This window comes from Rissa tridactyla, chromosome 8, assembly GCF_028500815.1.
Source record: "Rissa tridactyla isolate bRisTri1 chromosome 8, bRisTri1.patW.cur.20221130, whole genome shotgun sequence".
NCBI lineage: Eukaryota > Metazoa > Chordata > Aves > Charadriiformes > Laridae > Rissa > Rissa tridactyla.
The window spans coordinates 39,074,053-39,101,259 of NC_071473.1; the positions used below are offsets into that span (position 1 = coordinate 39,074,053).

The following is a 27,207-nucleotide window of genomic DNA, read 5'->3' on the forward strand; positions in this document are numbered from 1 at the left end:
CAGAGGACAGCTGCTTTCTCTGTCTCCTTAATGTCTACTGCTGTCCCCTGCTGTGGAGTGCACTCAATTCAATATCTTGTCTGGGTAGCTGCAGCCTTACATTCACTGGGAGGACAGATGAGCCAGAAGATGGGAGCACTGCCCCTTGGGTCCTGATATTTCTCCTCTTTCCTTGCTCCTCACCACTTCTGCTTCTGCAGAGTTCACCTCATCTGTGGCCCTAACAAGTAAACTGTGTGGAGGGAAAGGAGGCAGCAGCACACTCTGTTGCATCTCCCCTTGGAAGATCTTTGCATGTATCTGTGCCAAAGTGAGACTAAAAGAAAACAATCAAGGGTGATCCCACTGGGAAAACAATTCCCTTTGAAGCCAGCTCTGTAATGGCATGGGACCTTGTTTGGCGGCAGGGGAGCTCCCTGGTGGAAGCACAGCAATTCTTCCCAGACACCACTTGAATTAGCTCTGCAGCACATAGTAGCTCCTCGGCAAGGCTTACCTTTGTGTTTTGCTTTCAGCTAGTGACTGTCTTCTGGTGCTCTACTGAGGTGTTACTGTGTTATAAATAGCTTGTCCCTTCTTAGAAACAAAGCAACCCTCCCCTCAAATGCTTTCATTTAAACTTTTCAGATAAAGACGAAAAGCGTGCTTTTACTGCAGCTGGCTTTTGCAAAAGAAAAAGTTGAAGTTAAAAGAATTATCTGCTCAAAGAGCAGGCAGGATTAGCCAAATAAATAAGGAACTAACAAAGTGTGTTCATTGTCTACTGTGAAAGAGTTGAAGATAGCAAATGGGTATTTTTCAGTTTTGTAAATGAATTAACCTTCAATGGGCATTATGTGGGCCCTTCTGTGTGGTTTTGTTGGTTTTTTTTAAAGATGAGAATCTTGTTCTGGCTTTAATTATTTGTTTGATTTGTATGAATATCGGTGTGCCTTGCACTAGGGATTTAGTGGCCTTGCTCTGTGCAGTATATATGCTCTGGGAAGTACAGATTTGTTACGATGTTGTGTGTATGTTTGCTTATATGGATCTGAAAACAAAATCAACAGTATGCCTTTATTTCTTTTTACAGCAATAGATGTTCTTCATCAACTGGGCCTTGTGAAAGATGTTCAACAGCCCTCAGAGACGACAGTGCCCTCAACATCATCTCTGTTACCTCAGGGTGTTCGTCTAACCGTATCAGGAGTTGTACTAACTGGTGATGCCCATATTGAGTCCCCCATCGTTCAAGTCATATCATCAAGTCTAGGGCATCAGTTCACCATATTGGTTGGCTTGTACTCTTACAGAGTAAATAATGCTTTCCTTTTCAGTATTAGGAACAAAAGTAGACTGCAGTTTGGTGTCCAGCTGCTACCGAGAAAGGTAGTGGTGCACACTGGAGGGAAGCAGTCCGTATACTTTGATTATAGTGTTCATAATGAACAATGGCATTCATTTGCCATTGACATTAGAGACAAGACTGTCTCAATATTTGCTGAGTGTGGAAAGAAGTACTATAGCAGGGAAGTACTTTCTGAAGTGGAGACGTTTGATTTGGATGGTTTATTTACCCTGGGAAGGATGAACTCTCACTCTGTCAGCTTTGAAGGAGTTATATGTCAGCTAGATATTATTCCCTCTGCAGAAGCCTCTGCAAACTATTGTAAATACGTGAAACAGCAATGTCGCCAGGCTGAAACATACCGATCTCCGCTAGGAGCTCCACGTGTGTCAGATGGGCTGGATATTTTTCCAGAGATGATGATCAATGAGAGAAACCAGTCAGAAGGTATATCAGCTTATAGAAGGAAAGAAGCATCAAACATTCCTGTTAGCAATGTTGCTCAGATTCACTTTCTCCCAGAATACTTTGAGTCAAGAAATGTCTCTGCATCGGAGTTGGCAGGGGCCAAACCTCTGTTGCTGGAAGCTTGGCCTGAAACAGAACTCCAGGAGAATGTCAATCTGCCTCTTCATCAGCAGGAGATGAGCGAAAAAAGAAACATCACTAAAAGTCCTCCAGGATCACATTCAAATACTTTAGATAATACCACAGAAGATATAGGCAGACAAAACGAGCCTTCTCTGATCTCCCCTGTAAAACAGAGTAAAACCAAAAGCAAGGGAATGGATGAAGCAGAACAGCATTTAGATGAACCAAGCAAAAAGCAGCAAATCTTCAACACAACCCTGTACAGTTTGCCCACTGACCTCTCTCTGGATAATCAACTCAGTCCAGGGCAGGAAGGTGCATTTGATGCTGATGAGACTTATCACACGGAAAACAGTTATGAAATTGGTATTGATAATTATGCTTATGACTATGAAGATCTTGACAAAATGTTTGAAATGGGAAGTGTCAGAGGTCCAAAGGGGGAAACTGGACCTCCTGTAAGTTATCTTTACTACTCTTTTTCCTATAATGCAGCAACATACATTTAACAGAGGCTTTGAGAGAAACCTCACAAAGCATGCCAAAGCTGTGACTGCAGCTTCTCCCGGCTGTACTGTACAAATGTTTGTCTGCCTTAAGTATGTCTCTTTCCCGCATGTAACTTTGGTGTAAGTGTTGTATACTTTTATTTACTGGCAGAATACAGAGACATTCAAGACACTCACATTCTGGTGAAGTGGTAGGCAACCCAGACTTCTGTAAAATTTGAAATGCAGCCAGATGTGTGTAACTGCTACACTTAATAAAATTACAGGATAAATTCATACAGTACACAAATGTAGACACTGATCCATGAAAAGAATAACCAGGCTGTTTGGAAGACTGACAGGGTTTTCCCCCTTGAGCAATACTATCAAAATTCATAATTGTAGAATGAGACCAATTGCAGAATCTAGACTGGTAAAACCATTTGTAACCCTAACCCAAGGTTATGGGGTCATGCAAACCTGCATGTAAAATGATTTTCAGAACAGTCTTACAAGATTTTGTGGCATTTTTTCAGTTCACAGGTTAAGTGATCCCTGAAACTGTTGCAAATCCACAGTAGTGCTTTTAATAGAAAAAAAATAAAAATCCGTTTGTCCTTTCTCTTATGCACAAGGCTCATAAACTTTTTAATACATAAAAATGGGAGCAATATATATGAAGCTATAGAAAAGAAAGAACAGCAGTTCCTGCTTAGCCTGGGAAATATGATAGTACTTGTTTGAGCTTTTGGTTAAAATTTTTAAACCATAGCATAAAGTAGATAATTCCACTTGCTTTTTTTTTTTTTTTTTTGAGGGGATGTGTGCTGTGCATTCACGTGGTTATTACTGGAAAAAAATTTGATGTGTGTTAAGTAGCTCCTAATATTTATTTGAATATGCCCATAAATCTATTGCATGTATTCTTTCAGCACTGAAATATTTTTTCTTAAGGTAGTTGACAACTGAAAACCTATTTAAAAGTTTGATTTTTTACTCTAAACAGGATTCAGATGCAAAAGGATTGTTACACAATTGAAAAATGTGTTAAGGAATTTATGTTAGTCCAGGGGTGCTCTTGCTTAATCTTTTTTAAATATGAAGTCAGTCTTTTTTTTTTTAATCTTTTTGTCCCTTAAGATAGTATTTATGGGGTCATATCACTAAGTATGTAGCTGTCATCAACATGAGGTTAATGTCCATTTTTGGTGCTTAGGACGTTTAGTAACTCCTAATGGAAGCTTTTAATTTTAGCACGTATCTTGTACATTGTGATTTCAGTCAGTTACAGCCAAGACAGTTAAATCCATTCTTTTTTACATGGTACAGAAATGGCTGCTGATAATGCTGTTGGTTGTTTGCATTACTAAGAAACTCCAAGCAAATTCTCTGTTTTTTTTTTCTAGACAGACACTATACATAACAGCATGAAAGATGACAGCTGGTTTGGAGACTTCAAAGATGTCTGTAGTACCATTTTCTGTGTGCCTCTTACAGGCTGGGGATGCAGAAGTTTGTCTCATCTAGGAAGGCAGTTAGCACAGACCTTGGGTTTGGTATAGTCTGTAGCAATGAATATGGTGCATTTGTACTGAAGTGTTTTGCTGGGTCAGGATTTAAATGACATGCCCAGGGTTTTAGAGATCTGGGGCAGAGCTGGGATGTTAATCTAGACCTTTGCGGGCACTAGTTTGGCTGATGGGGCCAGCAGCACCCACTGGAACAGAGGCAAAGCTAAAGCATTGTGCTGCCAGAGAGGTGGATGCCAAAGGGAGATGAGGCCTCTGCATGGCCTTGTCTGCACAAGCTTTTGGAAGGAATTGTGCTCCGTGGAGGTTGCGTGGCACAGCACCTGCCACTGTTGTCGGCCTCGAACTTGAAGAGGTGATCTTGGTTTGCTTTCTCAGTCTAGCACACCGATGTAGAGAAGACCAGAGATAATCCAGTTTTTACGTGTGACTCTAACACTTTAATACATAAGTACCCACAGAGTCTTATCGATGGGAAGCCTAAAAAAGCAACACTGAGGAACTTGCATGCTTGTCTTGCAGCAAAAAATTCTGATGAGGCATGAACCCCCGCTTTTTTTTTTCTTCTTTCATTATGTTGTGGTTGGTTTGAATCTTCTTTCAAGATTTCAAAACAGAAATAATGTTCGTTGTATTGGGGTTGACAGGCAAGAACTAGCTTTTGTAGTTCTTACACTCCTTAGCTTCATTTTTGTTTTTAATCATCTACCAGAACTGAATCTTGCCTTTTACAATTAGGCCCCTTGTATTCCATGACCCCACAGCTGTGGAATTCACCCACCACTGCAAAGCAGGGCTTCAGAATTCACGCTTTCATTTATGGATAGCATATGGAAAAGGGCACCTATTTCTTCAAAACTATTAAGACCCTGATTAAAATTCTAGTAGTTGCAATGACCAAAATCCCCTACAAAAATACGAAGTGCATTTAAAGTGGAACAGTGTGGTCTCCTGAACCACTAGTTTAGAGGGAAAGCTGTTCGTTCATCTGATGAGCCACTCTTTTTTTGTGTTGCAGAGGATGTTGGCACTGTGTAAAGATTAAAAAAAAAAAAAAAAAAAAATCTGGTGTGTATTTTTAACTGCTTAACTTCTATTCTTCATTACACAGTCCTAAAGCAGTTTGCAGTAACATGATACGTAGAACTATGCTAGTAGAAGGAGGGTTTCTGTGAGCTGAAGAGGTGTTTAGGTTAATTGCTGGTAGGTAACTGCATCTACAGGCCCATCTGCACAGGATTTGGCCTGAGAAATCAGCTAGGAATTATTTTTCTCTATTGGAAAAGCTTTCTGGATTATGAAAACCCTCAGCCAGGAGGAGAAGTAGAAGACCAGAAGGTGGTGTTCCTTAGTTGGTGAGGAGAAGCAGTCTGGAGATATTGCCAGGAGGAAGTGGAAATGCAAGCCCTGCATTAGGCAGAACTGAGTCCTGGGTAAGATGCTCTTCCAACCCAGAGGTGTGAGAGCGAGAATCTTGAGAGAAGGCGGTTCAGAGATCCTAAATGTGGTGCTAAATAAACAGCAAGTAAGGGTAGCATCAGTTACCCTTTCAATCTTAGCTTATTTCACTTATTTTACTTACCCTTTTACACTTTAGCTTATTTCCCTCTTAGCTTATTTCCCAGCCGAACAAAATTGCTTGCTGAGGCTCTCCCCGGCCCCAGGGGATATATTGAGCAGTTAGTGACTTCCATGCATTTTCTCTCTGCAGCTAACCCTCACGTTTCTCTGCCCAGGCTGAAAAGTCTTATCTCTGTAGCTGCTGATTCAGATAAAAACTTATTATAGCTGTTTTATTTTTAGTAGCAAAAAGATAATGTTAGTCTTAAATATGTAAACATTTAATTTAATTCTCCTGAAACTGATGCAGTTTCCCTATCTTCTACACAACATTATTGAAAGGCTTTAATCCATAACCCAAAGCCATATATATATATTCCTCTGATGTTGATGACATCGTTTTGGCTGTTGTAGGAATTCTTGACAGAGAAAGGGAAAGACTTCCACAGCTGTAAAGAAAGGAGGTTAATCATACACGAGTGACTGCCTGCTCCAGGGCATTTGGAAAGAGAAGCATGCATTTTTTTTTTTATCGTTTCCAGTGAAATGCAAATAAGCAAGAAGAAAAAATAGGTGGATATTCATGTTTGGTAGGATCTTTGTTGCTCAATAATTAAATTAATGTCTGTATGAAGTAATATGCTTTAAAAAGGTAGACAAAGCATGCTAGGAGTAGGGGAGTAGGTAGAAGAATTCTGAGTGGCAGACTCAGAATTCCAGATGGTCTAAAACTGATGGGGTGAAATTTAGTGCAGTAGTACAGAAATTAAAAGTACAAATAGAGGATGGGGGAGTGATTGGTTAAGCAGTCAGATGAGGGGTGACAAAGTGATGGTACAGTGCACTAGAGAATAAATGCATCTTACCGCTGTGGTGCTTGGTACGTTACCAGGAGTGGTGAGTATCAGAGACAGGCCATTTCTCTCCTGGTTTGGGTATGCTGAGGCTGCAGTTCAGAGAAGTGTCCTCAGTTTTGGGTGATCAGCTTTAAAAAGGGTGTAGACAGACTAGAAGGATTGCAGAAGGTTGCTGTAAATGTGGCACAGTTATAAAAAATATGATTCTGAGAAAAGGTTAAAACAGAAGTGTGTTTAGTAATGAAAGTAAGGGACAAATGTTATAGTTTGCAAAGGGTGAGTTCATAAAGATACTTTTTGCCTGTTTATAGAAAGTATGGCAAGACAGAGCAGGAAATTTTAGGTGTGACTTAAGGAAAACACAGCTAATCAGAGCGATACCCGCACAATAGCACAAGTGATATTAGCAATGTTAAAAGTGGAATTTCCTTTCATGGAGAGTTTTTTAGAAGAAGTTTGGAGCCTGATGTTTCTGTGTACTTCCCCGCTGTATTTCAGGTATTTTGGTGATGATGTGCAGAAACACTCATGGGGTTTTTGTTTTGCCCACGGACTACCTGCCTTAGGTATTTGATGGATCAAGCACTAAACTCATATGTTTCTTTAATTTGGCCTTTTACAAAAGTGCTTGAGGTGAGCTGAGGTTGAGTGGTTGGGATGTAGTCAAATGGCTTTTGAAGAGAAATTTCAGTGAATATGATTTAGATATTGAATGGCAACCGGATCAGCATATGCCTGTGTAGAAGTTTTAACTACTTAATGCAGAATTTACTGCTGTGCATCTGAAATCTTACGGGCTTGTTATATGTAAATGAAATGTTTCCTATTACTTCTGGTGTAGGGCAAGTTTAAAATGCATGCATCTTTAGAAGGGCTTCAATATCCTAAAAAACGTCTATGAAAGTTCACCACTACATTCATCCCAATGACCATTTGAAATGCAGTGAAAATTTCTGGAAGAGTAGCATCTGCTTGTACTATTTCATGATAAAACCATGAGTATTTGGAACTTGAGCATCTTTCTGCAATAGCTAAATGAAATTTTTTACAATTATTAAGGACAGTAAGTTGTATTACCTTTCTTAAGGTACATATGATCTGTTTTGAGCAAACTGATCTTACTAAGTAAATGAATTTTAAATTTGCATCAGTAATATTTACACAAAGTAACTATTTTTTTGTTGGTGGTTAAAATGTCAAATGGAAAAAACCCACATTAACACTTTTAATTGCTTCAGGTTTGTTTAATTACTCTTTCCAGTAGTTGGAGGAAAAGCTATTCAAACAAATGACTAATTCCTTGGTCTAAGAGAGGTTGGCTCGCTCACAGATGTTGACTTCTGAGGCTTACATGGATGCCTAAGAGGCATAAATAGCTTCCTAGCTCATATAAAAACAGTCATGCTGATTTGAAGCTGTAGTTGCTTTCATAGGTTGAAGGAGTACGTAGGGTGGAATAACTTCTTACTAGTCAGAAAAGTGTTTGCAGGAAGACTTACGTGTGCTCTACTAAGTACTTTTAAGGAAATGTAGAAAGCATCTGAAACAGGGATATGGAAGAACTTTGTACCCCAAATTGAAAAAGAACGCACACTAGTTGCAACTATTTTACTTAAAAAATATAATATGTTTCCCTTTGTAGTCCCAGAATCATTTTCTAAGAAAAGTGCATCTCCTAACTTACAATTTGAAAGGAGATACTAGAGAGCATACTGCTTCAGCAGTGGCAGGGTGGGAGCTCTCTGTGCCATTTCAGGTACGTTTTTGACCTGGACAAGAACACCAGGCCAAGAGCTTTCCATGAGTCTGTCTGCTACATTTTGTTGTTGTTGTTATTAAACACAGGGGTTTTTTTTACATTAGAAAAATACGAGGATGCTAGTGAGCATTTATGCAGTCAGGGTGAATAGCGTGCTTCCTATGCTAAAAGTATCACACGTTACGGTTTGACCTAAAGACCAGGACTGTTACACAGATTTGTGTCTTCCAAATTACACAGAAAGGGAAGAGCAGAGTATGGGTTTCAGCATAACTTAATGTGGTATGTATGGATATACAAATATTCCCAACTATAAATGGGCAGTTGCACTACAATTAGACTCCTAAGATTATTATGATTAATTGGAGAGGAAAATTTTATTATTTTTTTTCTTCCTCAGAACAACAGTGTTTTTCCCACATTTGTCCAAAGTGGTCTGCATTTTGGACAAATGAATGTAATTGGCTTGACAATGCCTAAAGTCTATAATCAGCAGTGTCTTCTCTGCCAGTGATGTTATCTTTGCAAGGAAGAAGAAATACAGCTTCCACAAAGCTTTAGGTGTTTAAAAATGCAACTCTTGTCATAATAAAATAATTTGTTGGTTGCTAATAAAACCCCAAAGGGTGTCTGTCTTTTTTCCCTCCTTCTCTCCCTCTTTTTTTTACTTTCTTTTCTTTTAATTAGGGTAGATTTTAGTATAGAGCTCTCGTTTCTATTTGAGTACTGTGAAGTAGATACAGACAAGGAAAGGTTTCTGTGATCAAAACAACTAGATATACAGAGGGTGGTACACTGTGTAATATTCTTATAGTGACTAATAATTTATTTGCAAAAGATACATCTGGTTATATACTAGCATTTTTAAAAAATCTGCATTTTCTTTAACGAGAATGATATTCATTATATACAAGGGCAAACATACTACCAGTTATTCTTATCAGAAGCTTTTATTAGGAAACTGAACAATCATTTGCCTGTGTTTATTTTCTTCTATTTCATGTCTGTCTTTTCTGTGAGGTGGTATCCCATTTTTTTTCCAGTTACTTCTGACTTTTCTAAAATGTGTTTGGCATGCCAGCATGCTTATTAACAAGGCTTAATAATTCTCTGCTCTTTGTTTTGAAATACACTGCAGTTGCTCGTTTCTAATGCGTGAACTGATCTTTTCTTCCTTTAATACAAATACACTTAAGTAAAAGTTAACTATCTATCTAGATTGTTAGCTACAGTTCCTCTGACATACGATACTTTCTAAACAGAAATCTGTTTCGGAGTCAGATTAAAACCACACGTGCTTATAGTTTGGGAATTGGTTTTCAAGTTGAGAAGGTCTGCATGAGCAGAAAGTCATCAGTTAGAAGAACTGGTGTCATTCAGACTTGTGATGCTTTCCTTGTATTGGGTTTTAGCCTCAATTGTTTTGATTTTCTATCACCAGGGTCCTCCAGGTCCTCCAGGTTTACCTGGTCCATCAGGAAAGAGAGGTCCGCGGGTGAGTAAAACGGCTGTGTTCTTCTGCAGCATTAACCAGGTCACCAATAATGAAACTGGAGTTTGCATCATTTTCTTTTTCTCAACTTTATTCATACGCTTGGTGATTATGAAAGTGTATGATTCTTAACATTTGGCAGATAGGTTAAAGTAAGGCAAAGCAAACAGGGTTTTTTTTTTTCTGCTGTGAGCCTCCAGCATAGTTAATTCTGTGTATGGGTGCGTACGCAGAGCGCGGTTACATTTGTACCTAGCTTTTGCTGCTTGCAGTGTTAACTTTTATTTTTTCCATGCTGCTCCCATCTGCTGCAATGTAAGGTCATGTTCATTTGTGTTTGGAATGAGGGGGAGTGAGCAATGCATGCCGTGACCACAGAGGAGCAGGCAGTGGTTACAAAATTAACCAGTGCAAAACATAGCCGGGGAGGGGGGGAATCACTCCCAAAAATCTGTTTTAGTCTTTGTGTTACAGCGGCTTGATAAAAGGGGTGATAGATATTGGGGTAATTTGCCCAAGAAATGAGCTACAGTAGCAAACATTGATTTTTACTATTTTTTTGGTATGACTGGGCACACCCCAACATGAGTGGGGACAGAGCACAGGCTTTGCCGCAGTGAGCAGACACCCGCGCCACAGCTGCCGAGAGCACGTGGGAGAAGCCTGTGCCACTGCAAGGACCAGTTAACGGGGCAAAAGAGGGTAAATCTGTGTTTGCATAATTGTATACAAAAAAATATGCCTGAGGAGTCCCTGAGGTCATGGTTGATTTGGGGGCTTTTAGAGGAATGGTAGCTGGAGGGAACAGGTGAGGATTTGTTGTGTAGATAATTTCCGGACATGGTATTTGGGAATGTAAGTGTTTATGGCTGGAGCACACTCATCTAGGCAAATCGCAAGTGTGAAATAAGTTTCTATGAAGGCTCAGCAGATCTGTGGGAGGAGTTTTGACTCAGCCTTTGAGGAACGTTTAAACAAACTGCTGCTCAATAGTGTGTTGAACATCCTGTGCTTTGCTGGCTTTCAAAACTTGGTCTGACTGGGTAGGAAAGTGCACTGGTCAAAAGGGCCAAAAAACAAACTGATGCTTTAGAGAAGTAAGAGGCAAGGGAGTAGATGAGACATATTTAAAAGTATAAAATGAAAAGCATTCCTTCAAATCTGTATCTTCCTGGCTTCTTGGATCCTTTTATCAAATTATCCTTCTACATAAGAGCTGACAACTCTACAACTCAGCTTTTTGTGTTGGTGTTGCATAGTGCCTCTGCCAAGGATATGTCTGGCATCAGAGGCAGGATCCCACATACCCAAGTAGATCCGCACAATTGGGAAGTCATCTTTGGTTTAGAGGAGTCTGCCTGTATGTTTAAAGTCATGCCGGTTGGTGAGATCTCTCTTGCTCACTTGTTGTTTGTTTGGGGTTGGACACTTTGGGCATGGTATCAATGCCTGATTAATGGCTAGAGATTTCCATTAAAATCTGATCTTGATCTCTGTAATTCTATGGTAGAGAAATCCACATCTGACAGTTAAAGTTTTCTGAGAGTCTTGGCTTGTTCTGAGTTTCTCAAGAATGAAATTTCAGCCATTTCAGAATTATTCAGTGATGAGATGAAATTCCCCTGATGCCTCTCATTTCAGGAGGACACTCCTGCACCTCTGTGTTCCAGTACTATGCCCCAAAATAATAACATTGCAAGCAGCAAAAGCTTGAAGCTACTGCAGCTATGTTGGCACTTTCTATTTGTTTCCTTTTTCCTAAATCCCTGAGAGCGCCTCCAAAATTGCCAGCGTGCAAATTAATCTCTCAAACAGCACATGGGATTAGCATTTCTGTGGAGTTATGTCAACATTGTCATTAGTGAGAGGGAGCACTTAACAGATACAGCTTCCCATGTTACTGCAAGGTATAACTGGTAAATTCAGCCTCATGTGGGGGAAAGACAGACGCTGACTTTATCTGTTGTTAGATCACTGAATATATGAGAAAGCTGAAGAGGATTCTTATTATTTTTGGTATCTGGATTAATTGTTTGCATGAAATTTTGGCCTTAGTGAATTCAACAAAAGCTTTGTTGCCAATTACCTGGGATAGGTCCTTCAGTGTGTGGAAGATGAATAGCTGCTGATAGCCACTGCAGCAAATGTTTTCCCTAATGTTTAGTTTGTCAAGGAGTGAGGATTGCGGAGTGTATTGCAGGAACAGACACTTATCCTGGAAGGCGTAGGTAGACCTGATAGCCTGTTCTGTTCCTGGAATGGTTTAAGTCCAACTTCTTTATTAACGAGCCCATTTTCTACACTGGCTGTGGGAGGATCGGGTTGGTGAAGAGTTTTTGTCTGTGTTTTGTTTGGAGAAGGTGGAATACATTGCTTTGAGTCATCTTTTAAGTCAGTGAGAACTGATCCACTTCTTTCTCATTGCATTATATAGCTGGGTACCTCAGAATGTGATTTTTATTTCTTTTTTTTTTTTTCTGATTTTATCTCTTACCTCCAAGTTCTGTAGCTGGAGAGCAGCGTTGCTGTGACTGTGCACCAAATACCTGGAAGACAATAGAAATTAGGATTATTTTTTTTACAAGAAAGGGAAATACTTGACTTTGACTTTTTTTAGGAAGATGTACATGTTTTATTTCTTGAGAATCCTTTGAAAATCTCAACCAGTGCTTCTAAAAGCAGCAATGATGCAGTAAAATGACTCTGCAAACTGTTCACACTTGTCCCACTCCTTTTTTGTTTTTGTTTTTTATAGGGTATTCCAGGACCACATGGTAATCCAGGTTTGCCAGGACTGCCAGGTCCAAAGGTGAGTTAATTTTTCCATGTTGCCATGTAAATACATGAACTTAATGACTTTTTGGAAGACACAGAACTGTTTCCTATAATAGAAGCAATTGGCCTTCTTTGGTTTACGGATGGAGACTGTTACTATAAACATATTTTAATTAAATGTAATCAATCAAATTTAACTTCACATAAAAAAAAATAGTAGTTTATTCGGGGGGGGGGAAAAACCCTGTGTGTGCAGAATGATGACTTGGAAACTGTTATCTATGCAAATAGTGTGTACTTCCCAAAAGAGTTTCTGTAAATCACCTCTGCCTGTTTGACAAACTGGAATTTAAGTGAGAATAAACATTTAATTGCTGTGACCTTTTGCCTTGCTTAAAAAAAAAAAAGGAAGAAAAATAGTCTGTCATTCTCTATAAATTCCTCTCTTTTTGGTCAGTGCCCAACCTTTGATATTCAAATACTCTAATATTTCAGATGTTATCACTTAATTAATATGCTAGAATAATTTTCTGAAGATTTATGGATGTGATATTTAAAACTAAAGACAAAATACTAGACTGGAAGCTCAAATAAAACCCTTCAAACTTGTGTAACATAGACCCTTTAAATAGATTTGACAGATTTGTGCAGTTGTGGAATGCCTTCAACTCATATTTAGTTTAAGCAATTTGATAGATATGTTAGGAAAAAAACAGCAGCAACCATGATTTGTTTTAGTACAATTCCTAATGGCAGGAATCTGACCTGTCTTGACAGGTGTTAAAAAGTGCTTGAGGACATAAAAAGAAATTTAATAAAGCTTTCAGTGTCAAACACTGTAAAACCAAAGGACTCTATTTTTTGTGTGTGCTTTTATTATTATCTATTTCTATAGGAACAGTTAAACTTAGAGACTCATAATTAATTTTTACCGTACTTATGCTGGCGGTATAATAGAATACATCTCTAGGAAAATAATTGTAAACAATTTCTCCTAGGATTTGTTTTATAATGTATTTTCCCCCTCCACTGGATCATAATTCTGATCAGTTCTGTAGCTGTCTCCATGATTTTAAGACTAGAAGGAATTGTATGTGTGTGCGTGTACCTATATATTACTAGGTGCTTAGTGATCTCTTTCATTTCTGTTAGACTATAAATTGTCTTTTCAATACAAGTATCTTCTGAAACACTTGTCTTTAAATAAAAATTAGCCAGGTGCTCACCAAGGTTTGACTTTGAGGATCCAGTTGACCCGCACTGACTGTAAGCTGAAATGAAACACGCTTTTGTTTGATCTTAAAATATCATAGACGAGTTGCAACATTTTTCTGGCAGTAAATTAATGCAGAATTTTATTCTGCCTTTGAGATGCATGAGTTTTTCCCTCCTGTGCTGAAGCATCCTTTATGCACTTGCTTTTGAAGCATGGAACAACATTAGCTGATACCCTTACAGTATAGTATCCAGTCCTGAGCGGGTGCCAGCAGTTCCAATCGATAACTGATGTCCCTGGCATTTAATTCCTGATAAACAGTTAGTGAGTGTTTTTAAAGTAATTTAAAAGTATTCATGAAGTTTGGCTGCATTCCTGGCCCTCTGAAAAAATAGATTAGTTAAGAAAATCTAGTTTGTGGATTCTGGCACTGTTCTAACTACACTATAAAGTTACATAGATTAAATAATGAAGTGCTTTATTTTATCCTCAAATCTTAACCTGTGGTGAAGTGTTGTTAATCCACAACTGAAGGCCATGCGTTTATATTAAAAATAATGAGGAATTAATTGTGCTTAAAGGGAAGGGAAAGGTGATGGGTAAGTTATCAAGTTATCAGAAGGCCTTTGTTTTAACTAGCCGAGAGATGATGACAATTTTATTACAACTCTTAGTTTAATATGCCTGCACTGGAAAACGGAAGCAGGAGACAGACTGGAGTTCTTCAAGGAATATAACTATTTACCTTCCAAAAAGTAAATCAGCTGTAAAATATTCGGACAACTCCTGCCATGCTGAAGAACTGTTCTCTGTGACCTGACACATCAATTTAACATAACAGATTCATTTTGCCATATTTCCAGCCTTTATTTAGTATTCAACAAGCTTAACTTCTCAAGTGGCCTCGTGTACAAATCTGAACTGCAGAGAGAACAATAACTCCAATCTGCAGCACCGTTCACAAGAGGAGGATCTGGCCCTGCAGCATTTCACATGAAAGCCCTGTATGTTACAGATCTAAAATGGCTGGCCGTCAGGAAGCCTTGAACTGCTTGTCGTGTATGTCCTTCTGAGCATCCAGTGTTTCCCCTGACAGTAGCATTGTGCTGGCAATGTCTGCACAGGCGTTTTTCCCAATTTTAGAATCCTAGAATGGTTTGGGTTGGAAAGGACCTTTAAAGATAATCTAGTCCAATACCTCTGCCACGGGCAATGACACCTTTCATTAGATCAGGTTGCTCAATGCCCTGTCCAACCTGACTTTGCTTTGGACGGCCTGGAATCTCCAGCCATCTGGTCCTGGGAGTGACTTGTAATCTTGATCCTGCCTTCATGATGGGGAGGGAGAAAGAGGATGAGGACTTGCTAGATGACTGTGAGCTACCTTTCAGTGAAGGGCACATATTATTTTTAATCTAGCATTGCTGTGGGATACTTCAATAGTAACATTTATTTCCTTGGCTACATAAAATGTATTTTTGAGTGAGAAGAGTAGATCTTGATGCTTGTGTGTAACACCCAGTGTTATTCTACGGCTTAGAAATCAAGAGCACTGTAGGAGACCTTATAGGAGCCTTCCAGTACTTCAAAGGGGGCCTACAGGAAAGCTGCAGAGGGACTTTTTATAGGGGCATGTAGTGCTGGGATGAGGGGTAATGGCTTCAAACTAGAAGAGGGTAGATTTAGATTAGATACTAGGAAGAAATTCTTTCCTGTCAGGGTGGTGAGGCACTGGAACAGGTTGCCCAGGGAAGTTGTCAATGCCCCATCCCTGGAAGTGTTCCAGGCCAGGCTGGATGGGGCTTTTGAGCAGCCTGGTCTACTGGGAGGTGTCCCTGCCCAGGGCAGGGGGGTTGGAATGGGATGATCTTTAAGGTCCCTTCCAACTCTAACCATTCTATGATTTATATGAACAGGTCAATGAAATCTTCCAGTGCCTTTTGCATGCAGCTTTTAGTATGAATTAGGCCAAGGGGTTCCCCATTTCCTCCTCAGTCACTGTGTTTTCAGTTATTAGTGCACGAATGTGGTTTCAGGCTCTGGCTCTGGGAACTCCCCAGGGGACTACTCGGTCAGGGTGAAGCAGTTCACCCGGGGCTGTCTCCAGAGGTGCCATTTGCTGGTGACTCCTGTTTCAAGGACAGTGAATTTGACTCTGAGGGGTGTGGGTCGGCTGCCGGCTGCCCGTGGCCGATTGGCGCTGCAGGGCCGGCTGCCCGGTGCTGCAGGGCCCGACCAGCCCTGGCTCCAGGCCCATGGCAGGCCCCAGGCCTCTGCAGCGTTTCGTGTGGTGGCGGCGGCCTCTGTCAGCGGGGAGTTTGAAACAGGAGAGATCGGAGTGGCAGGGTCCTTCCCCTCTCCGCGGCCTAGTCTTGGATGTGGACAGTAATTCCTGGCCAAGAATGACGAGCAGTCTCATCTGCTAGGAAGTAATTTGTGATCGAAGAGAGGCCTTTGCTGCATGTTTACAGCCCTGTCCATGCTGCGTGGGGGTGGTACTGAGCGTGAGGAAGTCTGGACAAGATTATAGTCAAGGCAGTAATACAGCCCAATGCTCTTGCTCAGTGTTCGGGGAATAGATGGTGTCCTGGAGTGGTGGAGACATGAGGAGAGCATTTCAGCTGGGGAGTCTGCTGTAACCCTGCTCGGATTTACCAAAAAAATCTGCTTATCAAAAGTTGTTGTGACATTATGAAATTTGGAAAATACGAATCTCATTTCGATGTGAACTCATGCTATTACGGTTTTTTTGTAGTTCTTTACTGAAAAAATTATGGGGAAAAAAAATCTGTAAAGACAAGTGAGTTTTATATGAACGTTCCCCCTTCACTTGCTATAACAGTTGAAAATATTTTTTTCCATATATATTGAAAACTCTCTTCCCTAATGATATTAATGGCCTTAATTTCTCTGTGACAGGGCCCTAAAGGAGACCCAGGATTCTCTCCAGGACAGGCAAAACGTGGAGAAAAGGTAATATTTTCTTAATTATAGAGGAATGTTTTGTCTGTCTCATTCTTCTGTTAAAGTGTTGTTTAATATTCCGATAAGTTATAACAGCACAATGCTTTGTATTTATTGTGATGCTGGTATGTTTTGACAATTATATGAGTCTGACCAGTGCAGGCACAGGTGATGTAATGAACCAAAGACAAATAAAAAATTATATTCAAAGCTGAAACTTAAATTATATGTTTTGTTTCATTTATAAAAATAAAATTAACAAAATTAAATGGGAAGTATTTTTTGAACAATAAAATTGAATTCTGTTCACACTGATTAACAAAGTACAGATTCCAGGTTTTTTTAGTACCTTGCATTAGTCCAGAAAGTTGTGCGAGACAGACAAAATATGGTGATGACAAGTGCACACATTATTACATGTCATGTTGTATTTAACCACTTTTTTTAACAGACTTTTGATGCTAAGATTTGTCCTTTCACTTCAGAGGCTTTTCCTGTGGGTTCCTCCTAAGCTGCTTCAGCTAAACTAGTGGTTGCTCTCTCTGCCCAAAATATTTGAGTATAAATATTTAAAATGATTTTTCATAGAAATTATGGGTTTCGAAGTTTGTAATTATTTCATTTTTAGATTGTAAATCTACTGACTGTGTATGAAACTTTAAAATCAATGTGATAATATTAAAAAGATGTAATTGCATGTTTGCATTCTAATGTGTTAGCCTGCACTATATCTTTTAGAATATCTTGTATTTATGGTGTTTTATTAAGAGTATTTCCTAGTAGTTCAATTGTGGAACATTTGTGCTAAGTAGAAAACACTGTAGGAGTCCAGGACCACTCTCCGTAATGAAGCAAGCATTAGAAAATAATTATTGTTTACTACCTGCTGATGTGTACGTAAAATAACATATTTTTTTAATGCATATGTTCTGTCAAACCCTAAAATTCACAAATATGTATTTTCAATGTTAATGGACTGCTGAGCAAAATTCAGAAGTGTGTCTTTTGATGCAATGATAAGAAATTTAAGTGCAGATTTTGTAGAAATAGCAACATTATTTTAATTTAACCAGCTTTTGCTTTTGGCAACCTAATCATAATGCTGTGAGCTATAAGTGTCTACATGAAACTCAATGTATATTCTTTGGCATGAGCCCAAGCTGCCACAGAACAGCCTAAAACCCACCTGTATATATGTATGACCTACACCTAAATACATGTAGAATGCATCTATAGTCCAAAAATAGGGGATTGATAGGCATTTTTATAGTTACCACTATTTTGGTGTCTTAGTTCTTCACCCAAGTCAAATTTGCTTACCCCAAGTGATGGACTTGAATTTACTTTGATGCTAACTCTCTTCCAGGATCTGTCCCTTAACTCATTGAATTTGAATTTTGGCTCTAATCGTGAAAGAGCAAGTCCCTTCACCATCAGTCCTGAGCAAGGAAAAAAGAACTGGAACAACCTTCCCTTCTTCCCCATCTGCAATAACCATTAAAAAAAAAGTATCTTTTTCCATCTCCCTAGCATTTGAGATGCTCTAATTCTCATTCACGTGTACCATCATGTAGTTGCTAAGTTTAAAGAACTTGAATGAGAATAGCCACGTGCCACCATAACACCTTTGTCTATGTGCATCGTTCATGTTGTCTTTTACACAGATTGCATTTAAGCCATGTTTTATGCAGCACATACCATAATGGTGTCCTGATTCCTGGTTGAGGTTTGTTGGCACAGCAACAGTAACACAAACAATAAAGAGTGATAGTTAAATATATATATTAATTTGAGGTGAAACCACTCACTTCTGAGGGAAGCATTACCTCAAGAATCGTATAGCTTCTTTATTCCCATTTATGTTAGCTAAAATTAAGTGTTGTGAGGTTGTGAACTAAGTCTGTTCTGCCCATGATTTGGTCATGTCGTATGATGCAGGAGCATGCACATTGCACCAGGCGGCTGCAACTGAGGAACTGTTGCCTTTTCAGTTTTCTTCCTCTTAAAAAAAAAAATAAAAATCTATGCCTGTTCAATCAATGTTAGCTACCTCTTCATACCAATTATCTAAGAATGCAGAGAAGATAGGAAGTCCTACATGTGTACAGGCCTGTGTCATGTTCCAGTGAAACATGATGATTCTGGATGTTTTTGTTGTACAGGGTGATCCAGGCCCCATAGGCTTTCCAGGCCCACCTGGGATCAAAGGCCAGAAGGTAAGATTCTGTTTCCATTTTCATGTAACCCTCCCTGTCTCAAATCAGTGGCCATTAGGTGGATGTCTGGTGGTAAAGAGGCCATGGAGAAGGTTGCTGTTGGTACTGTGACTGTCTACTATGTCAGGCTCCAAGGCCAACAGTGCAAAACCTTCCCTTGCAACTAAATTAAATGCGATCATTGCAACAGAATGTAAATCACAGCTGCTTAGGTTGGTGTTCTTCAAAAGGCATGGTGTACCCCTGCTCAAACAGAATAGGTTCTAGGGAAGATAGGCTTGCCTGCGCGATACAGCCATTTTTAAATCAATTGTATTCCATTTTCAGTAATAGTTTTTTCATTGCTTTTTCTGTATTGCGTATTTTATAGTATAGAAAATGCTCCCTGGGATCATATGCTTAGTGTTTCTGCACTGAATTATTTGATTTTTTCCAAACATGTGCCAAAATTGCTAAAGTAGAACTCAGGTGGAATAAGTTCCAATTTTGGATGCTACATAACACAATATTTTTTAATATGAGAAATGTCAGGTGAAACACACTGCATTTAAGAAATATATCCAAATTAGGGCAGTCCTATGTATACGGGAAAGCATAAGGCAGACAGATAGTTTTGGGAAGGGAACATGAAGGATGACAACAGAGGAAATGAGACAACCTTAAGAAAATGAGCACAGAAGACTGTGGGAGTGAATATAGTTTATATGAAAGTAGAGGTCAGCTCACGTGAATCCGGTAGGTTGCTCTGATAAGTCAGATGGCCGCAAACTGGTGGGGTGGCAACAATCATCAAGAAACCTGGGGGGGAAAGTATTATTAAACACTGTCTTTGCAGAAGGTAGTTTGGTGTTGCAAGTGTAATAGAAGAACGTAGAGAACAGATATCACAGCAGAATTTTGAAGTAGTATGCAACACTAAAGGCAGCTATAAAGTGACCATCAAAAGGATGGAATGACTTGTTAGAAAAGTAAGCCCTGGTATTTTTGGCCTTAGTTTTTGACATATAGAGAAAGAATATTAATTAAATGCTTGCCTACTGTTGAAACTGAAGAAAAATGGCAGTGTTATGTTTTAAGAACATTGTCTTGATCATAAAGTGTATAACAATCATTTTATATTTCTTTTAAAAAGTGTAGTCGTTCATTTCTAGAATTGACCAAAACATAGTAAAAATGTGACTAGAACAGGAAGCTATTGCTGAATTAGCACCAGGGGGAGTGTGGAAATATATTTTGCCAAACATGTGGCCCACAGTTCCATGAACTGAGAAAATGTAGAGTTGTGACAAGCCTTTGTATCCCCTCTGTTGAGAGTTAACCTACAAGCCTGGACACTGATAGCATTTGTCACCACTGATCTTAGGGAATCTCAAGGTGGCCCAACTATTGTGCTTTCTTATTTCATTAGGTTTATAGGTTTGCTCTGAAAACAAAGTAGTTCTTGTTTTAAAGCTTTTTAGATGGGAAGCAGCTGTCACTTGTTCTGGATCATGAGACTGACATTTGGGGGCAAGGAAATTAAAATCTTATGGCCATCATGCTCTCTTCCTGCCACAAGAATTCACTCCTTATCTGGGGGTTAGAGACTCTGTGGAGAATCATGCTCACTTGATCATTGGAAATTTTACTCTCTGTTTCCATGTTGTATACATCAGACACTAACTAGAACCATGTTTAAGATAACTTCTGCCTGACCCAGAATACCAGCTTTTGAACAGCACTACACCTGAAAACAGTTAAAAGTGTTTCATGCTTAATTTTTTTAATGACAAGCCCACAATTTATTGTATTTTAAATAACTGATCTTTATTACTGCTTTTCAATATATGTAAATAAGTCAACATGCTGTTAGTTCATTGTGAGCTCAGAAATTATTTTCAAAGGAATGTGAGCACAAGTATCTGTGAAGTAAACCTGCTGCAAGAAAATACTGCAGAAAAATCAAATGCTTCCTTTTTTTTGTACCCCAGTACAACTGGGGGAGTTGCTATAATATTGAATAAATAATATATTTCCAATATTTTTTCTTACCTGGATAAAAAGGAAAATAAAAAAATCCTGAGTTAATGGTGTCCCAAATTCTATTCAATTTTGACAGTCAGCTTGTGTTAACTGAGTAGTTTCTGAACAGTGAGATACTTGATAGTGAATAAAATCTCTAATGTTCTTACAGATATTTTTAGTGGTGTAATATAAATTTGTGTTCATTTCATGGCAATTACTTTTTGTCACACTGATTTCAGTTTCGTTTTCCTGAAAGACCTAGAAATTTAGGCTTTTTCTTTACAGAATTCATCCATTTCCCATTAACTGGAGTGGTGGCTTTGGAGAGCTGAAGTGGAGGATGAGCTGCAATGCCTGCTGCCGCTCCACAAGGTGTGATCACCCCACTTCAGGGTGGCTATGGAGGAAACTGCACTTTAATAATTTTTCTAATCAGAATTTGTCTGATTCTGAACTTCCTGTGCAACGTTATTTGGTGCTTATACAAAAACATGCGTTGTGGAAGTTTGAGGCAAGCATGCATATTATTTTCACTTTTTTTGACAAGAGTGATTTGAGAAGCCATATTCAATGTGCTTTTGGATCTATTTTTCTGAATATCTGAGATAATGTTAGGCAAGTTTCTTGGAAAGATTCATTTTAGACCCCCCCCCCCAAAAAAAAAAATTGTTTTTGAAGCCTTCAGTGCAATAGAGCAGCACTAGTATTATAAAATGATGTGTTTCTTTTTTATAAAGCTGAAAATCTACAGGTTTTTAGTGAGATAGTAAAACAAATGTCTGCTAATAATCAGGACTCTGGGAACAGATTATTGTGATTGACTTTATTTTTCATTACATGCCATGCGTCGGAGTATGTGTCCTTGTGGTTGCGAATAAAACATGACGTATTTCTCATGCCTGTAACACACACTAGAAAAAGCCAAGTTTTTTTCGGGGTAGGGCTCCAAATTTATTCCAGTGTAAGAACAGAAAATTGCATGTTTATGAAGTGCTTAGAGGTCTCTTGAAGCAGAGAAGCAATGGCAGGAGATGAGGGTTAGTTTGAGAAGAGTGTTGTTTCCGGAGCAGTTGCAGGGTCTCATATCCGGAGCAGTCTTGACAGGACCATCTTTAAATCAGCCCTCAAAACTTCCCTTGTATCAGTCCAGAGACCTCACAGAGCGCAAGCCCTCTCCTTCCCCCTCTCCCCAAAAGCGCCTGCTTCACTGTACAGACAGGCAAGTACTTGCCTCTGCTAGCCGGAGTACTGGGGGGCAGACTGTCAGCCAAAGGACATTACTCCTGGGCATTAACTTGCCTGCGTTCATCCCGGTACATTAGAATGAATGCAGTGCCTTTGTGGTTGCAGGTACTTTGTAATGACATTGGAAAACATTTTTTTAAAAGATTGGCTACAGTTTTTGGGCTAGCTTTATTCCCTAATATGCGTGTAATGGTAAATCACGGGAATCTGGATCTATAAAATCCTGATAAAATTCACATACTAAAGTATAATATGGCAAGACATGTTGAAGGAAGAAACTTGGTTGCAACCTGAGAAGGACTCCATATTTCCTTTTGTCTTGACTTTTGCATCCGGTAAAGGGTAACGCAGATGATAAATAAATTTCAAAGCAGTAACTATAGTGATGTCAACATTATGCTACCAAGCATCCCCCACTGCTTCTCCTAGAGAGTGCAATTTTCCTTGAGCAGGAGGAAGCTTCAACTCTGTAAGGGAAATTCCTCTACTGAATTAGATGGAGAAAAGGTCCATCTTCTATATGTATGCTTTTTTTTTTAAGTGATACTTCCATTATTTAGGATATTCAGGATAAGAGATGCTAGGTGAAATCTTAGTTGTGTTAATAAACATCAGCAAACAAGATAGAATGGAGCTAGGGAGAAAAAAACCAAACCCAAAACATTTGCTGATGAAGAAGTTTTTAAAACCTAGATGCTGTGTGATGACGACGTGGAGCTGATAAGTAAGCTTTGGAAAGGCTCATGTTACAGTGCATGGAAATCTGTTTATATGCTATACTTACCCCATGCCCAGAAATTTTTTTCCTGACGCTTTTCAAACTCTAATATCTCTCTCTATATATAGCTGATGGTTGTAGCATTAGGTATAACAGTTCACCTGCTGGTTTTCAGAGGTTACAGAAACTTCTTGGCTCTCTAACAAAGTTGCTGGTGTTGTGCCAGGTGTATTTTAGTAACAAATGCATAGAAATTTTAGTAAAACACAATGGGCACTAGTAAGATGGAAAGACTTGGCTTGAACAGTCCTTGCTGTTATGATTTTACGTCTACATTTTGCTATATACAGTCACTCAGTCTGGGTCCCACTGTGCTAGGCATATGGTAGAAGTCAGACACTTAAACTTGCTATGAAGTCTTTTCTGAGTCGTTTTAGTTGGCAGTAAATATTTTTCTCGCACGCAGTCCAAAGTATTCTTGCAACTTGCTGTGTCTTTTGTGATATGCTTGAGGTCTGTATTGCTATAATTGGAAGCTTCAAACCTTTCTCTTCCGCATTGAGCTTTTAAATCAGAGCATTAATCTTCATTAGAAATTGGGAGGTATTTCATTTGGCAAACCAGTGTGAACTTGTACTCTTCTTGTTTACTTTCATCTTAGCTCAGAGCAAACTGCGTCTTATTTATACGGTTACGCTCAAGAATACGAAAACAAACTAATAGAAAACTAAGAATTTGAAGAGGGTTAGCTAACTCACAGGAAAGGAAACCCTTGTGTGAGAACCCTCTATTTGGAATGATACTCATTTTAGCATGGTTTATCTTCATTCCCAACCAGCATTAAGTGAGTTAGAATGACTTAAGGCCATGTTAGCTCTGAATAAGAATATGGGCGTACTGCTCTAAAATACGAGTGCAGAGCAGTTTTCCTCTGTAAGAAGTTGTAGAAACATTCACACCAGTAATCAGTCCTTCTTCATCTCAGAGTTCCTTCTGTGCCTTCTTTTGAGACTGTCCATGCAGATGTTAATCAACTGACCCACTTTGAAACTAAATTGTGATAAACTCTTTGAGTGTTTCTGTGTGGAGCAGCATTTGCTTTCCTTTTCTCCTTGCACAGAAATAATAAACTACTTGAAAAATCTCTTCTAGCAACACCTACTTTAGTTGATCGTTTAAGCATAGAGAGACAATAAAATTCTGAAATGGATAAAACTCATGAAATACAGAGTGGGCTGGGACTGTGAAAAATTATATGGCTTTGGGGCACATTTTGAATGTTAAAGATAAGTTACTGGTTTATGCTGGCGTCTTTAGTTCTGCTTTAGCAATTCAATAACAAAATTCGGTTTTAGGCATGCGTTAATATAATAAATTGGGATATTTCATGTTAACTGGTTTGTCCAAGATCAGCTCCTGGCTATCTGTTACAGATTTATTTATTTTTTTCTTCCTAACAGCAATGCAGACCACTGGCTTCCTTAGATACAAGATAACATACAAAAATTATTTAGACTTAAGCTACAGGACAGGACTGAAGCCAGAATACGTTACAATTTTGCAAACTGGCAATGCCCTGTGTGTGATTAGCAAAATGAAAGGACACACCTGCTGTGTTGGGTTTTGAGAAAATGAGGCCTTTGGGTTTCTTAATGAGTACATGTCTCTTGGATCAAGATTCCTCAAGCAAGCCTATAATGGCAAAATTGCAAATTTTAGAGCCTTACAGAGGCCTTTCTCTTCTATCATCTAAAATTATCACCAAGCAAAATTCATTCCATCTTTTAATTTTGTATATGATAATAAAATTAATTTCATACAGAAATGCTCTTGTGGTCATGCAGAAGCTTGTCCAAAACTTTGGGATACTTGAACTGCTGAAATCAGTTGCAGAATTCCTTCTTATTACAGTGGGTCTCAAGTCTCTACTGACTAATGAGTGTCATCATGCTGCAAGGCAGCCAGATGTTTGACATCAGCCAAGACACTCCCGCTACTCAGTCACTGTCTTTGAGGCCAATTTTATGATAGATTTCTATCCAGAATAAGGATTGTTTTAGTCTTTCAAGCTGCAGCTTTTGGAAATGCGTCTTCCCAGTACCTCTTGCAAGGGATGTGGAGACCAGACACTTAGCTCCTACATCAATCATGCAACTGTTAGAGCCTCCCTTTTAGGCCATCTTGTCCGGGTATGTTTAGTACAGTGTAAAGACATCCAAGAAGAAGGTTCCCCTTTGCAGTGTACTTTTGAAGGTGGCAGGTTCCAGCTCTTTTTTTAATTCTTTAAGAATTCTTTATTTCTTTAAAAGCTAAAATATGCATGAAATGGTCAATGCAAAGGGAGTAATGTTTGACAGCTTTGTGATTCCAGCGACACAGGGAATATTTCTGGGATGAGGAACAGGCAATAGCCTTCCTACCGATGTAAATTTCGTAATATAAGGGCTGGAATTTGTTCTACGTTAATTTTAAAAAGAGGTGTTGTGTCCTGGAAGATCTGTCTGTCTTGAGAGTGTCCTAGAATAGTCTGTGATGACCCTCTACTTTACCTCTCCTCTGAACTGCCTTGTTCAGAAAGGGCATAATGACAAGGATTTGAAATGGGGAAATGCACTGTACCGAATCCAGTTCTTCAGTTTCAGCAATAACCAGCAACAGCATCCCATGTGCTCATTTATTTAAAAGAGTACAAGTCTGGAAATATCTTTAAGCATGCTGATATCTTGAAATTGTCTAAAATGCCATGAAGATTTCTTACTCCTTTTCTCTCACTCAGCTTTCATATGAGCTGCTAAATGTAAACCATGCTAATGCTGCAGGCGAACAAGTTTGGATAATTTTTTTCTTCATAAAGGGAGATTGGAGAAGGAAAAAACGGTCCAGTTTATGTCTTTAAGTGTGTTTATCACATGTTTGTTTCTCTACCTGCAGGGTCTTAAGGGTTATCTGGGACTGCAAGGGCCACGGGGTGAGCAGGTAAGTGGTGAAAGAACTGTACACTATACTCTACAGAGGAACAATTGAGGATAGAAGAATACATAACCCAATATAAGCGTTCAATATAAGCAATCAGTGTAAATTACTGACTGCTTAAGGAAATACTTGATAGTTGTTGACCAATAATTCAGATTACTTAGAGGTTGGTGTGGTAAAAAAATGGTCTAAATGAAATGGAAATGACCAGCTTGTTCAGCTACCACACTGGCTTGGTGGAGGTTGGTGTAAAATTCTTTATTAGAGGCACAGTTCAGATTCTCTCAAAATCGCTACTGAATTAATGCATTTTAAATTTCCTGGCATGTAGAAAATTAAATGATTATTTAGTGCTTTTTCTCACTTCCATGTCAGTTCAAGAAGCAATCTGAATGTAAATTTCAAAGACATCCAGTTGCTGATGTGCCTTGTTAGCATTAATGAGGCTCCTAATGGGAGAGTAGATGGAATCACAAGTCTCCTTTTGGATGACACTGAAAGGGAAACAGTGATGATAACAGATGACAGACACCCAAAGGGAGATAAAAACTCATTATCATCATCAGTGACTTTAATGAGTTTTATACGCAAATCTTTACTGAATGAGTGGTGATTTTTATTATAGGCCCACATGCACTTTTCTGTGATGACTATAATTTAGGAGTGAGATAGAGATAGCCATTGGAAAAAAAAAAAGTAATTCTTAACATCAAGAGAAGAATGTCTCAATCTTTGAAGAAGTTGCAGGTGAAAAGTAATCGGTTAGTTACCGTGAAAGAGAAAAAGTGAAGCGTGCACTGAAAAGTAATTCTGTTCATTATTCATGCAAGCAAGCATATAAGTTCCTTTGAAGGCAATTCATGTTCAAGAATGTGAAAACTGGTGATGTGCAACTGTTTGATATCTCAGTGTTCTCATAGTGCTGCTTTAAATATTTTCTTTCACTATTATCACTTAGAAAATACTCTGACATAACTTTTAAGACAACACTTTGAATGAAAGAGTTTTATTTTGCACGTAGTTCTTATTGCTGGTATTTTCAGGCCTGGCTGGTGAAGGTGATGAGTTAGACCAGTTACTTGTCATCTGTGGCACCTACCTGTGTTTGTAGCTTTTAGAAGTATGTACAGTGAGGACAGACATTCCTCTGAATTTGTGAATTGAAGAACTCCTTGAACAGCTGGTAACAAAGGAAAAGTTTTAAAAGATAAACTGTAAATGCAATGATTATACTGCTTTTCTAGTTTTTCCATATATGCGTATTTTGAGGTACAGCTGAGCCAAAATAGGAGACCATGGATCCTAGTTCCATGACAGAACATCTGTCAGAAGATGAATCACTACCAGTTGAAAGCAGGCGACAGACTCATCTCAATGGCAGCTCATTTAAATGAAAAATACTGCAACCACTTTTTGCATCTGCACTTCTGAGTTCTGCTTCCTAAGGCTGCTGTTTCACCATAAATCAGCTGTGAACAGCTCAGAGAGGAAGT

At 38.9% G+C, this 27,207-nt stretch overlaps 1 protein-coding gene across 1 annotated transcript in view; it reads left to right on the forward strand.

Annotated features, from left to right (window-relative positions):
- The window catches only part of COL24A1 (collagen type XXIV alpha 1 chain), a 150,441-nt gene that overhangs the window by 12,564 nt on the left and 110,670 nt on the right, over window positions 1-27,207 (forward strand). The window contains exons 3-8 of the mRNA XM_054212881.1: window positions 1,073-2,376; window positions 9,553-9,606; window positions 12,359-12,412; window positions 16,514-16,567; window positions 18,721-18,774; window positions 25,673-25,717. Of these exons, the coding sequence (XP_054068856.1) occupies window positions 1,073-2,376; window positions 9,553-9,606; window positions 12,359-12,412; window positions 16,514-16,567; window positions 18,721-18,774; window positions 25,673-25,717 (1,565 nt within the window). The remainder of the gene's footprint in view (window positions 1-1,072; window positions 2,377-9,552; window positions 9,607-12,358; window positions 12,413-16,513; window positions 16,568-18,720; window positions 18,775-25,672; window positions 25,718-27,207) is intronic.